Consider the following 14146-nt stretch of genomic DNA (forward strand, 5'->3'; position numbering starts at 1 on the left):
CACACACACACATTGTAGCCATGCTGGTTTTGACCTTGATTAGCTGAAACCGAGTTCTGCTAGAAATGCATGCGAAAGCACCTGTTGTATCTTTTTTGGAAGGCTATCTGTCTCAAGTGTCTGTCTTTATGCTTCTTATTTTTAGCACTCATGCAATTTTGAAGAAGGGGTGTGTGTGTGATGGGGACAATAATTGCAATGTGTTTTCTCTCCTCCCCCCCCCCGCCCCCCAATCAAGCTACTTTGCAGCAAGCCCCTTTTAAAGGGTCTCCCGTCACTGTCTTGGATGCACTTTCTGCGAGTTGGCCAGCACGGCCCACCCCCTTCTTGCTGACGTCTGACTCTATCATACATCAGACTTTTCCCCAGTGGTGCTGGAGAACGAGCTTCAATGAAAGCTGCCTGCTCGCAGTCTGAAAGGGACTGCAGGCGATGGAACTGCAACTTCCTCTGCTTCTCTTTGCTTCCCCTGGAGCATTGAGCCAGAAATACCCACCGGAGGGATGGAGAGGTTATCTGATCATCTAGCCCTGCAGGAGCAACCCACTAGTTTCTTGTGAATCACTTTTCTCTGTCCACTGCTGCTGGAGAGGATCTATTGCGCTCTTCCAAAGAGGCTGAGGCCTGGAGAAATTCTGCAAGGAGGTGGATGATGCTTGTGCTGGCTGAGTAAAGTTGTGGCTTCCTAGCCTGAGACGATGGTTTTGTCTGTCCCAGTGATTGCTCTGGGAGCTACCTTGGGGACTGCTACTGGCATCCTTGCCTTATGCGGTCTCACCTGCCTGTGCAAATATAAGCAACCTGGGAAAGGAGCCTCAGACAAGGAGCAAGATCAGGACCCAGAAAATGCCAAGCCCAGCATACTACAGACAGTCCAGCAGGTAAAGCACCATATTGATTTTGCCCTACTCTTCTCCCATTGATGCAGCGGCTTCAGAACAGCGCGTTCTGAGCTGGGGTGCCCAGTTTGTGAAATACTGTGATTGATAGCAAGCTTCTGTGTTTGCAGGGGGCAGCTCTACTTCTGTGCAGGGAGGAAGACAGAAGGCGGCAGGGAGGGAGGGAGGGAGGGAGGGAGGGGTATTAGGTGGCGTGTGGGATTACCAAAGCAACAGCCCGCTTTTGTTTTATGAAAGAGAGCGAGAAAGCAGGGGTGGCAAACCTACAGGGATCCCACAATGACTGGGTGGCTAGACCTGGTTGATTTGCATACAGAGCCCGGACGCCAAGCAAAAAAAGAACCGGAATAACAGTAATCATGCTTGAATATTTCCTAATGCCCATTGATCTTTCCATTTCCATGCAGATACATGCAGATTCTGCTGCACAGGAAAAAAAAAGCCTTCTGTGTAACTAACTAGTGCATATACATATTCATACTGAAATAGGTTTGTGAAATTTTAAAATAAGGCATCCCTATCCAGCTGGCAGTCGAAATCTAATTATGACATATGTCGTGACAGCTATGGAGAGTCCTGTGACACTGTAGTGAACTTACCTTATAATGCATGTGTAATTTAGCTTATTGAGTTATCTCAGTGTTTGTCTAAATGAGGAGTGGAAGCAAAGTGATTACTCTATATCAGTTGTAACCAGAAATGAGGGTGGCCCATCTGACATTTTTTCGGTAGCTGGCCTTGAAGGAAAGGGTTCAGATTCTATCCCAGTTATGGACTTGTTGAATTGGTAGGTATGGGTAAATCATTCTCTTTTGGCCTCAGTTGCCAATCTGGAAAATGGGTATCCATGGCCTATTGCACAGGCTATTATATTATTACTGGATAAGTTGACAACAAGCTTAACAACAATAGCAATATATATTTGGCTAATCTGGCTGAAACCTGAGTTGAGAACTCTTTGTTTCTTATAAATGATGGAACTTGCCCTCAGAGTGGCTATTGATTCCTGTTCTGACATGTAAATGTTTTGTTTGTTTGTTTGTTGCTTAAAATGATATGTTGCCTTTGTTAGCAAAATCATCAGCAGTTTTCAGTCTTTCTACTGACTTTCCCCTGCATCAGGTTGATCAAGATTATGGTGATGCAAACTGGCCACAAACCAGTGCGGTTAGAGTGACAGAAATACATTGGTATAAGCTTAGCCTAAGTGAAAATTCTGTTCATACTAGGCTCATCCCTTACATTTCAGGAGAGAGGCAGAGCACCCAGAGCCTTTGCTCAAGCACACCTATGATTCTCTCCTTGTTATAAGCCCAGGACTACCCAGTGATATCCATAGTGGAGAGAGTATGTCACTAGGGCTTTGCTAAGGCTGCGCCACACTGTGTCATCTGAGCTTCCTAATTGCAGTCCTGGATATGTGTCCCTGCTCTTTCCTTTTGCTTATACAAGTCTTCTACGATTGGATTGCAGGGTGCGGGCGGAGGAGTTAAGAGAAGTACAGTACATGGAGTAGTCAGATATTTTGTTTTAAGGGAAGGAATATAACTCAGTGATGGAGCACATATTAGAAGTCCCTGGCTGGTTTGGCTGGAAAAGACTTACGCCAGAACCCTTGGAGCAGGGGTGCCATCTAAAGGTAAAGGTAAAGGGACCCCTGACCATTAGGTCCAGTTGTGACCGACTCTGGGGTTGCACGCTCATCTCGCATTATTGGCCGAGGGAGCCGGCGTATAGCTTCCAGGTCATGTGGCCAGCATGACAAAGCCGCTCCTGGCGAACCAGAGCAGCACACGGAAACGCCGTTTACCTTCCTGCTGTAGCGGTTCCTATTTATCCAATTGCATTTTGACGTGCTTTCGAACTGCTAGGTTGGCAGGAGCTGGGACCGAGCAACAGGAGCTCACCCCGTCGCAGGGATTCGAACTGCTGACCTTCTGATCAGCAAGCCCTAGGCTCAGTGGTTTAACCCACAACGCCACCTGGGTGCCATCTAGGGGAAGCCAAATTTTCAAGAAGGGGTCCAGGCCCCCACAAAATTATGCAGCAGTTGTGTGCACCTAGGGTGATGACTTTTTCAATTTTTTCTCAAAAATTATGTCCTGTAGCACAAATGGATGAACTTTTGCCTATTAATGACTAAAATGAGGTATATTCCATTGAAATATTAAAAAAGGTCACGCACAAACCATTTAAAAAAATTGTATGCCGTTTTACCATTTCATAAAATTGTATTAACAATTCTATATATATTTCGTATCAAATTTGGACACAAGGCCACATTCCACAATGGGGAGTGTTCTTAGCAACATGGGGTATGCAAATGTCACACCTGTGCAAGGTAAAAGCCCCTTTTTGGGACCTCAAAACTCAGCCAGCAGACCCTGCCGGGCATGCTGGGGGGAAAACCTACAGGAGAGGTAGCAAAACATCGTCCTCTAGCGGCGTCTATACTGTTACTGCAGCCTAAAAAAGCTTCCTTGTGTGTTTGATGGTCCTATATAATGTTGTATATATATGACTCTAAAGCTTCGGTTCAATTTTATATCTGCTTACAGTGACATCAAAAATGGTCAAAAAACTGATAAATAAAATTTTTAAAATCATTTTGTGCGTGAGGTTTTTTTTTAATCAAATCTATTTGAAAGTAAGATTTTAGCTAATCTTTAATGAAAGCTCATCAAATTATGATACAGGGAAATGAGGTTGTAAAAAAAGTCATCACCCCAGTCACTGCACACGGCACATCAGCACGCCTCCCGGCATGCGTGAGTACATCAGCATGCCCTATGGTCAGGAGCGGAGGAAGGGGGTGCCGTGGGTGTGGATCGCCCCGGGTGTCACCACTGAGGGGGTGACAAAATGCCAGGCAGCACTCACCGTGGGGCCTGCACAGGCTCCTCGCTGCACAAACGTTCCACCCACTGCCTCCCCCCCCCCCCAGCTGTAGGGTGACTGAGTGGGAGGAGGCAGGCAGACTCCGAAAGCCCCACAGTGCGCCCTGCCCTTATGGGTGGCTCCCCCTCCCCCTATGGGCGGCTCGCCCCGCTCTTGGGTGCACCGCCTCAGGCGCCTGAGCGGTTTTCTCTGCTGCTGCCTGTGGTGCGCACACACGGCGTGTGTATGTCATGCAGCCCAGTCCCCTGGAGAGTTGCTGTCCATCAGAGTAGACAGCACTAGTACAATGGGCCAATGGCCTAACTCTGTTAACTTCATATATTCCTCCCAGATTGAATTTATACCAGATTGTAGTTGTTATATATACAGCGCTTTACAGTCATACCTTGGTTCTCGAACGCCTTGGTACTCGGACGTTTTGGCTCCCAAACATCACAAACCCAGAAGTGACTGTTCTGGTTTGCGAATGTTTTTCAGAAGCTTGAATGTCTGATGCGGCTTCCACAGCTTCCGCTTGAGTGCAGGAAGCTCCTGCAGCCAATTGGAAACCGCGCCTTGGTTTTCGAACCGTTTTGGGAGTCGAAAGGACTCCCAGAATGGATTAAGTTCGGCAACCAAGGTACGACTGTATAATCCTACTACAGTGGTACCTCTGTTTATGAACTTAATCCATTCCTGAAGTCCGTTCTTAAACCGAAACCATTCTTAAACTGAGGCAATGCTTTCCTGCCAGTGCCCTTCCACTGTTCAGCTTCCATTCTTAGACTGAGGTAAAGTTCACAAACCAGGACACTACTTCCGGTTTTGCGGAGTTCGTAAACCGAATAGTTCGTAAACAGGGCTGTTCTTAAACCGAGGTACCACTGTACCACTCATCCTCACGGCAAATTTTGATGCAGTTTTCATTTTTAAAAGCCCATGAGCGAATACCACTTTTAACTGGAATCAGACAAATACCAAAGCCAGCACTTATTTTAGGGTTGCCCAGACATATATGGAACACTGCATTCGGCAGTAGTGTTTGGGTGGAAATCGTCAAAAGTGTTTGGCAATGCCAATTTTCCATAAAAATAGCTCAAAGTGGTCAAAGAAGCCCAACAACTTTGGGCAAACCTAAAAACGAAACAAAAAAACTCCTTTCTGTCCGGATTTTCACTGTTTGAAATATGGCAACCCTGTTCATACGGACTCCTAATCCTTCTGTTGTGCTTGAAGTTAATAATCTTTTGCATCTCAGAAATGAGCAGATCTTATTTTGCATCTCATAAACTAGAGCCCACTTCATGAGATGCATGAAGTGGGATCCACAGTTGCCAGGCACATTCTGTACATAGGTGTAAAGAAAAAGAAGATAAAGTCTGCAGTTAAATGGCAATGGAATCCAAGAAGTACAGCCAGTGACAATAAAATTGGGTTTTTAATTAGGGAAGCCAGATATTATTGGATTACAGTATCCAAAGCCCTAGCCGGCATGATAAAAAATGATGGATGTCCAAAAACATCTTGAAGGATTAAAGCTCTAGTTGTGTTGTCACAAACCTTTCTTTCCCCCTCTGCACCCATGCATTGAAAATACCTGATTACTGAGGATCATGTATCTGACTAACTGTGGTCTAGTCCGCAGAAGCTTATGCCATAATAAAATTAAATAGTCTTTAAGGTGCCACAAAACTCTTTGTTGTTTTTGCTGCAACAGACTAACATCTCTCTGGAAATCTTTTAAGTGTTTACTCAGAAGCCAATGCACCAACTTCAGTAAAGCTTATTCCCAGCCAGATCAAGACAGAGGTCGCCACTTCACACAATCTGGCAGACATGCATCTAGTCCTAAATGATACACTCACAAATCCCATATTGACTCTCACTTTTCCTCATTTGCCTTGTGAAATGTCTCTCTGTGATGGTAGGTCTACAGTGATTGTATCACCCGTTCAAGTCAACAACAACAACAACAACTTTATTATTTATACCCCAGCCACTCTGGGTGGCTTACAACATACCTAAAAACATAATAAAAACATCAATCCTTAAAAACTTCAGATGTCTTCTAAAAGTGAGATAGTTGTTTATTTCCTTGACATCTGAAGGGAAGGTATTCCGCAGGGAGGGTGCCATGACCAAGAAGTCCCTCTACCTAGTTCCCTGTAACTTTGCTTCTCACAGTGAGGGAACCAGCAGAAGACCCTCAGAGCTGGATCTCAGCATCCAGGCTGAATGATGGGGGTGGAGATGCTCCTTCAGGTATACTGGGCTGAGGCTGCTTAGGGGTTTAAAGGTCAGCACCAACACTTTGAATTGTGCTCAGAAACGTACTGGGAGCCAGTGAAGATCCTTTAGGACTGGTGTTATATGGTCCCAGTGGCCACACCCAGTCACTAGTCTAGCTGCCGCAGTCAATGCTGAATGCTGCCATCGACAAGTGAGGATCATGAATGTGTGAATTTGCACTGTAATTACATGATTAAAGAGGCAGTGTGTCTTTGAAGGTGGAAGATATCCTTAGATAACTTGCCTGCGTAATTCAGATCCCCCCCTTCTGTTTTCAAAAATAACCAGGCTTTTCTCTTGCCAGGAACAAGCCTTCCTTTTCCAAGCATCTGCTTTAGAACAAGTGCATATGTGTTTCAAACCTAAGCCTCAGATGGATTTGTTTGTGTGGGAAGTGTATTCTATCTGTCTCCATTTATATCAGTTCCTTAGCACATACGGTATGCACTATTATAATTTTCCATCAGTGGGAAGAGAACAATGTTTGGAACACAGATGCCGAATCGTGTTTATTTCAGGGATTGTGACACTGTCATTTAGGGGAAGCTAGAGTATTTTCACACATAATTGCATTGTTGCCTTTCTACACTGCAAGAAATGTCATGCATTGCAAAAGAAATCCAAAAAATAAATTCAGCTTCTCCAGCTCAAAGAAATCTACCTAACAAAAATATATTTTGCATTTGGTTTGGTGTTTTGAGATAGGCTGGCTTACAATGGGAATCTACTATTCTGAGTCAGTTGGGGTTTGTACAACCCTAGCAACCAATCCAGTCTCTCTGTCTCGCTCTCTCTGTCTCGCTCTCGCTCTCTCTCGTCCAGAAAAGCAGAAAGGTTGTGCTTTCAGGGCTTCTCCTATTCCAAACCTTCTGTACATATCATCGTATCTCCATTTGCAAAGGGGATGGTGGGAGTCTCTTTTAAATCATCAGCTGCCACAATCTGGGAAGCAGAACTTGTAGTATTCACAATAAACAAAAGCAGATGCAGCTGGAGAAGAGGCGGATTGGTCCCCACAGCACTTGTGTATGGCTCCCCTGGGGGCTGTCGGTTGTTATGCAATGATGGATTGCCTGGTGGAGTGTCTGGCTTTTGGCACGAAGTGATGGCAACAACAATAGCTCATGTCTCGTGCTCTCCACTGCAAGGCGAGCCCACCGCTACTTGCCTGATATAAAATATACTACCACAGAATCACACAGGAACAGCGCTGACTTGTGCTGTGGCCCAAAGTATCCGTCTGAACATTGGAAAGGTTATTTGTGTGGACACAACCATGCATATACAAGTGATAAAGCTTGTACATCTACCGGGTATCAGCCCCCTACTTCCCGTAGCTTAGAACAAGGAGGAAGGCACTTGAAAAAGAAAAAATCCCAAACCACATTTCCTTAAATATTGGATGTTTTTAACTATAGCAACCAGACATTGGTCCGCTTTGAAGCTAACCAAAGCAGACTCCAAAAGGGGGGAGGGGGATTACAGGAATGGAGCAATCTGCCTTAGAGTAGGTGGCCCACTTCACAAGTTACGGCTCATGGGGTTGAGTCATGGGATAATAGAAAAAACAAAGGTGTACAACAGGGATGAAGAACCTGCGCCCTGCCAGGTGCTGCTGGACTAAAACTCCCATCATTCCTGTCCATTGGCTCTGCTGTCATGGGCTGATGGGAGATAGAATCCCACATCTGGAGAGCCATAGATCCCTTACCTCTTCTGTACAGCATACAGAAAATGCCCTTATGCAATCCAGTGTTAGCTGTTCAGGTTAAATTGAGTCCCTCAGTCCTGTATACCCGAAGGAGCGTCTCCACCCCCACCATTCAGCCCGGACACTGAGATCCAGCACCGAGGGCCTTCTGCCGGTTCCCTCATTGCGAGAAGTGAGGTGACAGGGAACCAGACAGAGGGCCTTTTCGGTAGTGGCACCCGCCCTGTGGAACGCCCACCCAGCAGATGTCAAGGCAATAAGTAACTATTTTACTTTTAGAAGACAACTGAAGGCGGCCCTGTTTAGGGAAGTTTTTAATGTTTGATGCTGTACTGTTTTAATATCCGGTTGGAAGCCGCCCAGAGTGGCTGGGGAAACCCAGCCAGATGGGCGGGGTATAAATAATAAATTGTTGTTGTTGTTGTTGTTAGTGTTATTGTTATTATTATCATCATCCTATTACTACTAACTATGAGATGCATGCAAGAGAGGCTGCATGGCAACAGTGGTGTAGTGTAAGAGGGGGCCATGGCACAAAATTATGAGAGGGAACCACCAGATGCCCCCATGCAGGTGCAGGTTTCCGCGGGGATCTCTGTTCCGGCGGCAGAGTAGCACAGGCCCACAGTGCGCAGGTATGGACAGAGTGAGGTGGGCAAGGGGCAACCCCAGCGTGGCCTGGCCCAGCTCTCCTCTCCATGGGCATTGGGAAGATTCCCCTGCCAAGGGTTGTGACAGCTGACAGGGCTCCCCTCTACGTGGGCAGGCAGATGGCACAATGTGGCCCCGGGTTATTTGGGGGGGGGGGAGAGACACTACAGTGGCATGGTGGCTTGTGTGCCCTGGGCACCGGCAACCCACGCTACACCACTGCATGGCAACAAATGGCAATACTATGTTGTTTTTCTGGCATGACCCAGTGCAGTGCAATATAGGGAGCTAGAGTACCCCCATTCGGCATTCAGATTGGAAATCAAATACCCAACTCCAGCGATTATTTTCTCCAGGACACAGGGTTATAGGTTCTTTCCCCCCTTTTCTTGCTTTTATTATGTGTTTTGTGTTTTTAATTTGTATTTTTACCTGTGAGATCTTCAGATGAAGGGCAGTATACATATTGATTAAATAAACAAATAAACTAAATTCAGTGTTTATTATTGGCAAGGCAGAAAGAAACTAATGAAAAACATTCATTCCTGCTAAGGTGTTCCCATTCTCACCGTTCAAGCTTGAAGACTGCCTATCAGCGACAGGACTGAAGTATTGTTGTAAGATTGTAAGAAGCACATTAGAACAAAATTAAAGCACTTCTAGCCCAGCATTGGCCACCCATATGCCATCTAGGTAATGATGAGGACATAGCATAGCACTCTCTTATCTTCTGATCCTCAGCAAGTGGCCCTGTTCCCCTTTCCAGAACCTGTCACCTTGAGTGCTTTGAAACCAAGGAAACAAATTGATTAGAAGCAATGGAAACAAGCTTAGTCAAGGGTTGTCAGCATGTCAGGTAGACTCCCAACGGAGAGGCAGTCTTCTTTCTGACCAGTTTCTATGGCCTCATCAACACCATACATTTAAAGCACTGAACACTACCCTAAACAGCCATGGCTTTCTCCAAAGAATTATGGGAGCTGTCATTTTTAAGGGTCCTGAGAGTTGCTGGGAGACCCACCTCCCTAGCCCCTTCACAGAACTACCATCCTCAGAGTGATTCTAACCATTAATCTCTCTTCACAAGGAACTATGTGAAGCAGAGGTTCACCAAAAAATGATACATTTGATAGGATTTGCTATCCACAGAGGGTCATATGGGTGTAGTTAAGCCCCCAACACCCAGAAAGCATTCTGGTATTATTTGTTACCCAAACAGTTGTGGTCACAGCCCTCTTAGCATGAACTTCCAGGGACTATCTATGCTCCTTCCCTTTGGTTGCTCAAAATACAGTTGATAAAGGACATCCTGTTTTACTTATTGAAATGCTTTATGATTTCTAGACTATGTATAGTACTATGATGCTATGTTTTATTTTTCTTTCTTTCCCCTACTTATTTATTTGTCTCCCTGATTGTTTGGCATCTGTTGTTTAGTGTTTAGTTTTGGATATACTTTTGTAACCTCACAAACTATTCTGCAGGCAGTGTGTATATATGTGTATAAATATGAAAAAACTTCAATAACTTAGCTTTAAAAAAGTATGTGTGTGCGTTTTTTCCTAATATACACATTTGTTTCTACAAGTTGATCTAGCATAATGCATTTTTATATATTGTTTTCAGTATGGTGTGTATTTTTGTATGCACTTAACAAAAACATTTCTGGTTGGAAAACCATTGTGAAATCTGTAAAAGTGTGAATTTCAAAGGATAGCTGTGTTTCTGCTTCTGTTTTGTTTCAGGAAGTGTGAATTAGGTAGATTCACATAAAAGTGTTAACAAAAGGACCCCCCCCCCCTTCAATCCATAACAGAAAGAAGGATGAAGAGTGGGAGGAAAGCACCTAAAAATAATAAGAAAACCAGGGGGAAAATAGGATTATGGAAGCAAAAGTCATGGGTGAATTTATTTAAAAACAAACTGCCTTGATTTCTGAGCCATGGTGAATTCTGCCAGTACAGTGTCAGCCTTCATAAGCATGCCCTCTGTTGAAGAAACACCATGTTAGAAATTCTGAATTAATGCAATAAGTATAATTGATGGCGTTCTTTCATTTCAGTTCAATGTTGAGAAGACGGCAGAAGCTGTACAGCCCAGGACAATCCTCAAGTTTCCACATATCTATGATCCGAAGCCAGTAGTGACCACATCAGAAATTGTTAACTGTGCAGATTATACCTTAAAGAGGATGAAAGAGCCAGGGAAGGGGAAGCCTACAGCTCTGGATGAGAACAGAATGAACATACATGTCAATGAAGAGTTATTCATTCTCCCTCAAAATGGTGAGCACCTTGCCGAACTACATGTGGTTGCTTCCAATTCAGATTAGTGACCACACTGTTTCCCCTTTCTGATTTCAGTTCGCAGTATAAATGACTAATTGGCAAGTTAGTGAAGTCTTTAACATTAAGTGGGAGGGTTGGGGTTTTTTTTTTTAATGCAAGTTCAATATAAGTTTAGAGCTCCAGTGCAAAAAGTGTACAAATCAATCCTATAATTTAGATTATTGTAACTTTGGATAAAATTCTCTGTATTTACCTCCAGTAATGTTCAGCAGCCCTATTGATTTTTCCCTGTCTACAACCATCCTTTTAAGAGCACATCTTTTTCTTGTGACAGTTCCAATCATTCTGTTTTCCTGGGGATTTTCCAGCAGGCATGTACATGGTTTATAGAGAATTTTATTTTTAACCTCAGAAATCATTTGGCACTTCGTTTCCCCAGCTTCTCATAGTGCCACTGCTTCAGCTACAACTCACCCAGTGATGAAATAATAACAAGAAGTGTTTTAGGGAAAGGCTAGGATAGGATGAATTGTACGTATCTGCCTTGGGAGAACTCTAGGACCAGAGCTTTAAATGTGTAACAGCTGTTGACAGCTCAGTACGTAGTAAGAACTGTAGTGAATCTCTGAATATTCCTCGCCCAATTAATGTTAAAAACAAGAAATCAGATTCCAAATGGTTCTCCACTGAGCCCAATGATTTGCATATGTAAAATAAATACATGTATTTAATGTGATTTGCTTTAACAATTTATTCCACTACAAGGATTCGGGGTTTTTAATGAATATAAAATTTTTAATATGTGTGTGCAAGGACTGTGATAGCAGAGAGGAAAAGAGGAGAAACAAATGCTTTCCAGAGCATCATGGTCTGATGCTCAACAGGAACAGTAGCTCTGAGAATAGACTATGGAAGAGGGGAGGATGTTGAAGTCCTGCATCCTGGCTCCCAAGAGGGCCTGCTTAAAAGCATTTGAAACAATTTAGAGCATAAGCATTGCCTTGATGGAGCAAACCATCAAGCTATGGAGATGTAGTCCATACAATCCAACATTCCATTTTATGCTAAAACAGGGGGATTAAATCCACCACATCTTGGGGAGGGGAAGAGCCATGGCTCTTTCACTGAGCACCTCTTTTGCATGGAGAAGGTCCCAGGTCCTGTCCATAGCTTCTCCAATTACAGATGGAAACATCTGCCATCTGAAACTTTGGAGAGCTACTGAGCTCAACGGGTCAAAGAGTCTGACTCAATATTGGGCAGCTTCTTATCTTCCTACATCCCTGAGCAGCTTCTTCTTGGGTTTCAGGGCTTTCACCAACGTATGGATTTCACCAGTTTTGTCTGTTCCTTCAAGGCTGTACATAGTTTGATCTCACATGAGGCATCTGATGAAGTGGATTCTAGTCACAAAAGTCCAAAAGAGTCTTCCCCAAACCTTGTGCCACCCAGATGTTTTTAACCGCAGCTCCTATCACCCCCGGGCAGCAAGCAAAGTGCAAGCCCTAAGTCTAGTAGTACAGTGAGCAAGAGAGGCTTCTTTTGTCCATTTCTTGAAAGAGCAGTTTGTAAAATGGCATGCAGGTCAGGTGTTCAAAGGGGGAAAGAAGGTGAAAACCTTGAATCGAGTTATTGCAAGTCCTTTGAGGGGTTCCCTCCTCCCTAAAATCTGTGGCCAAGGTTCCAAAGCGAGTGGTATAAAATATATCTAGAATGAAGGAGAACCAAGATCTAGAATGAAGGAGAACCAAGACATTTTAACTAATGTCTATTGAAAATGATAAATTTAACCTTGCGAAAATATATTTTAAAAAATCTGTTGAAATGTCACTTTCTTTAAAAGGGCCTTCGATTCATGCCGAGTCAGCTTACCTTTGACGGTCAGGCAACATTGCAGACTGGCCCTTTCCCCCATCGAAATCTGGCGTGGGAGGCCTGGCCAGTTTGTGTGGCCTGTCGCTTTGTGCACTGACCAATTACAGGCAGGTTGGGATATAGGGCCTCCCTAGGGGTCGGGCCAAGTACTCCTGAAGGATAAATCAAGGCCTACCTGGGCCTCCTCACCCAGTTTGTCACTGGGTCTCCCACTCTCCCTCCCTCTTATAGTAGGCTTCTTGTGTGTGCTTGGTCTTGCTATTCTTGAAACAGCATATTTTTTACCTGAATCACATATTTCCATACAGCCTAAAAATCTTGAATAAAGCCAAGATAAAGAACTTGCTAGCAATAAAAGATAGTTCCAATGGTATGGGCTAGAAACACCAAACAGTGGTGGAATGCCAAGGTAATTTGATATGATGTAATCAAAGAGGAAAAGCAAATGTAGCCAAATTCGACTGCAACAAGAGGCATCCTCTTATTAAAAGACTTGTGTGTGTTCCAGGTGGAGTGAAAGATGTATGTGTCACCGAGTGTCTGAACCCCGAGAAAGCTGGTGGCTGCAACCAACTCCCAGAACTTCGCTATTCTCTTGGCTACAACCAACAGAAAGATGCATTGTGTGTTGCTTTTCTTGAAGGTAAGGAGCCTAAATCTTTGCATTTTATCCATTTTGGCAACTTTTCATTTGAAAGCTAAATCATACAACACGCTCTTCTCACAGATATGAGTCGTAAGCAGATGCATAACAAATTTAGGATCCCACGTTTTGTTACCATCTCATTTCATATATAAAACCCCCACAAGGCACATAACTGAAGATCTTGTTTTACAGATGGCAAACAGAAGCCAAGCCATTAGGAGCCTTGTGCAAAGAAACTGCGGTTTGGTGGACCAATAATAAGTGTATGTGCCCCTGTGCTCTCTCGTTGCCTCTCCCTTCTTCCCCTTACACATGCTGCTTGAGCAAAAAGTTTCTTAAATCACAGTTTTCTCTCTGATATTTGAACTGCATTTAAGGACTCCCTACAAACCAGGATCTTAAAGCCCTTCAGCCACAATTTCCTGGTTCAGGGGTCCTGGGAAACTGTGGAGGGAGTGCACAGGCAGGCACATAGGTTATTTGCAGCCCACCACAGAGCCTAGGGCTTGCTGATCAGAAGGTCGGCAGTTCGAATCCCCGCAATGGGGTGAGCTCCCGTTGCTCGGTCCCAGCTCCTGCCAACCTAGCAGTTCGAAAGCACATCAAGTGCAAGTAGATAAATAGGTACCGCTCCAAGCGGGAAGGTAAACGGCATTTCTGTGTGCTGCTCTGGTTTGCCAGAAGTGGCTTAGTCATGCTGGCCACATGACCTGGAAGCTGTATGCTGGCTCCCTTGGCCAATAACACGAGATGAGTGCCACAATCCCAGAGTCGGTCACAACTGGACCTAATGGTCAGGGGTCCCTTTACCTTTTCATTTACCAGTCGTGGTGGGACCAGTCAAAAACTGGCAGAGTTTTTACCACCTTTCCCTTTTTTTAAAAAAAATATATTTTTATTAATTTTTCCA

General features: G+C 44.3%; 1 protein-coding gene across 1 annotated transcript in view; it reads left to right on the forward strand.

Annotated features, from left to right (window-relative positions):
- Window positions 1-522: 522 nt before the first annotated feature.
- The window catches only part of SYT13 (synaptotagmin 13), a 30441-nt gene continuing 16817 nt past the window's right edge, over window positions 523-14146 (forward strand). Inside the window, exons 1-3 of the mRNA XM_035120446.2 lie at window positions 523-881; window positions 10490-10712; window positions 13099-13233. Coding sequence (XP_034976337.2) covers window positions 699-881; window positions 10490-10712; window positions 13099-13233 — 541 coding nt within the window. The 5' untranslated portion in view covers window positions 523-698. The remainder of the gene's footprint in view (window positions 882-10489; window positions 10713-13098; window positions 13234-14146) is intronic.

Source organism: Zootoca vivipara, chromosome 1 (assembly GCF_963506605.1).
Source record: "Zootoca vivipara chromosome 1, rZooViv1.1, whole genome shotgun sequence".
In the NCBI taxonomy this organism is placed as follows: domain Eukaryota; kingdom Metazoa; phylum Chordata; class Lepidosauria; order Squamata; family Lacertidae; genus Zootoca; species Zootoca vivipara.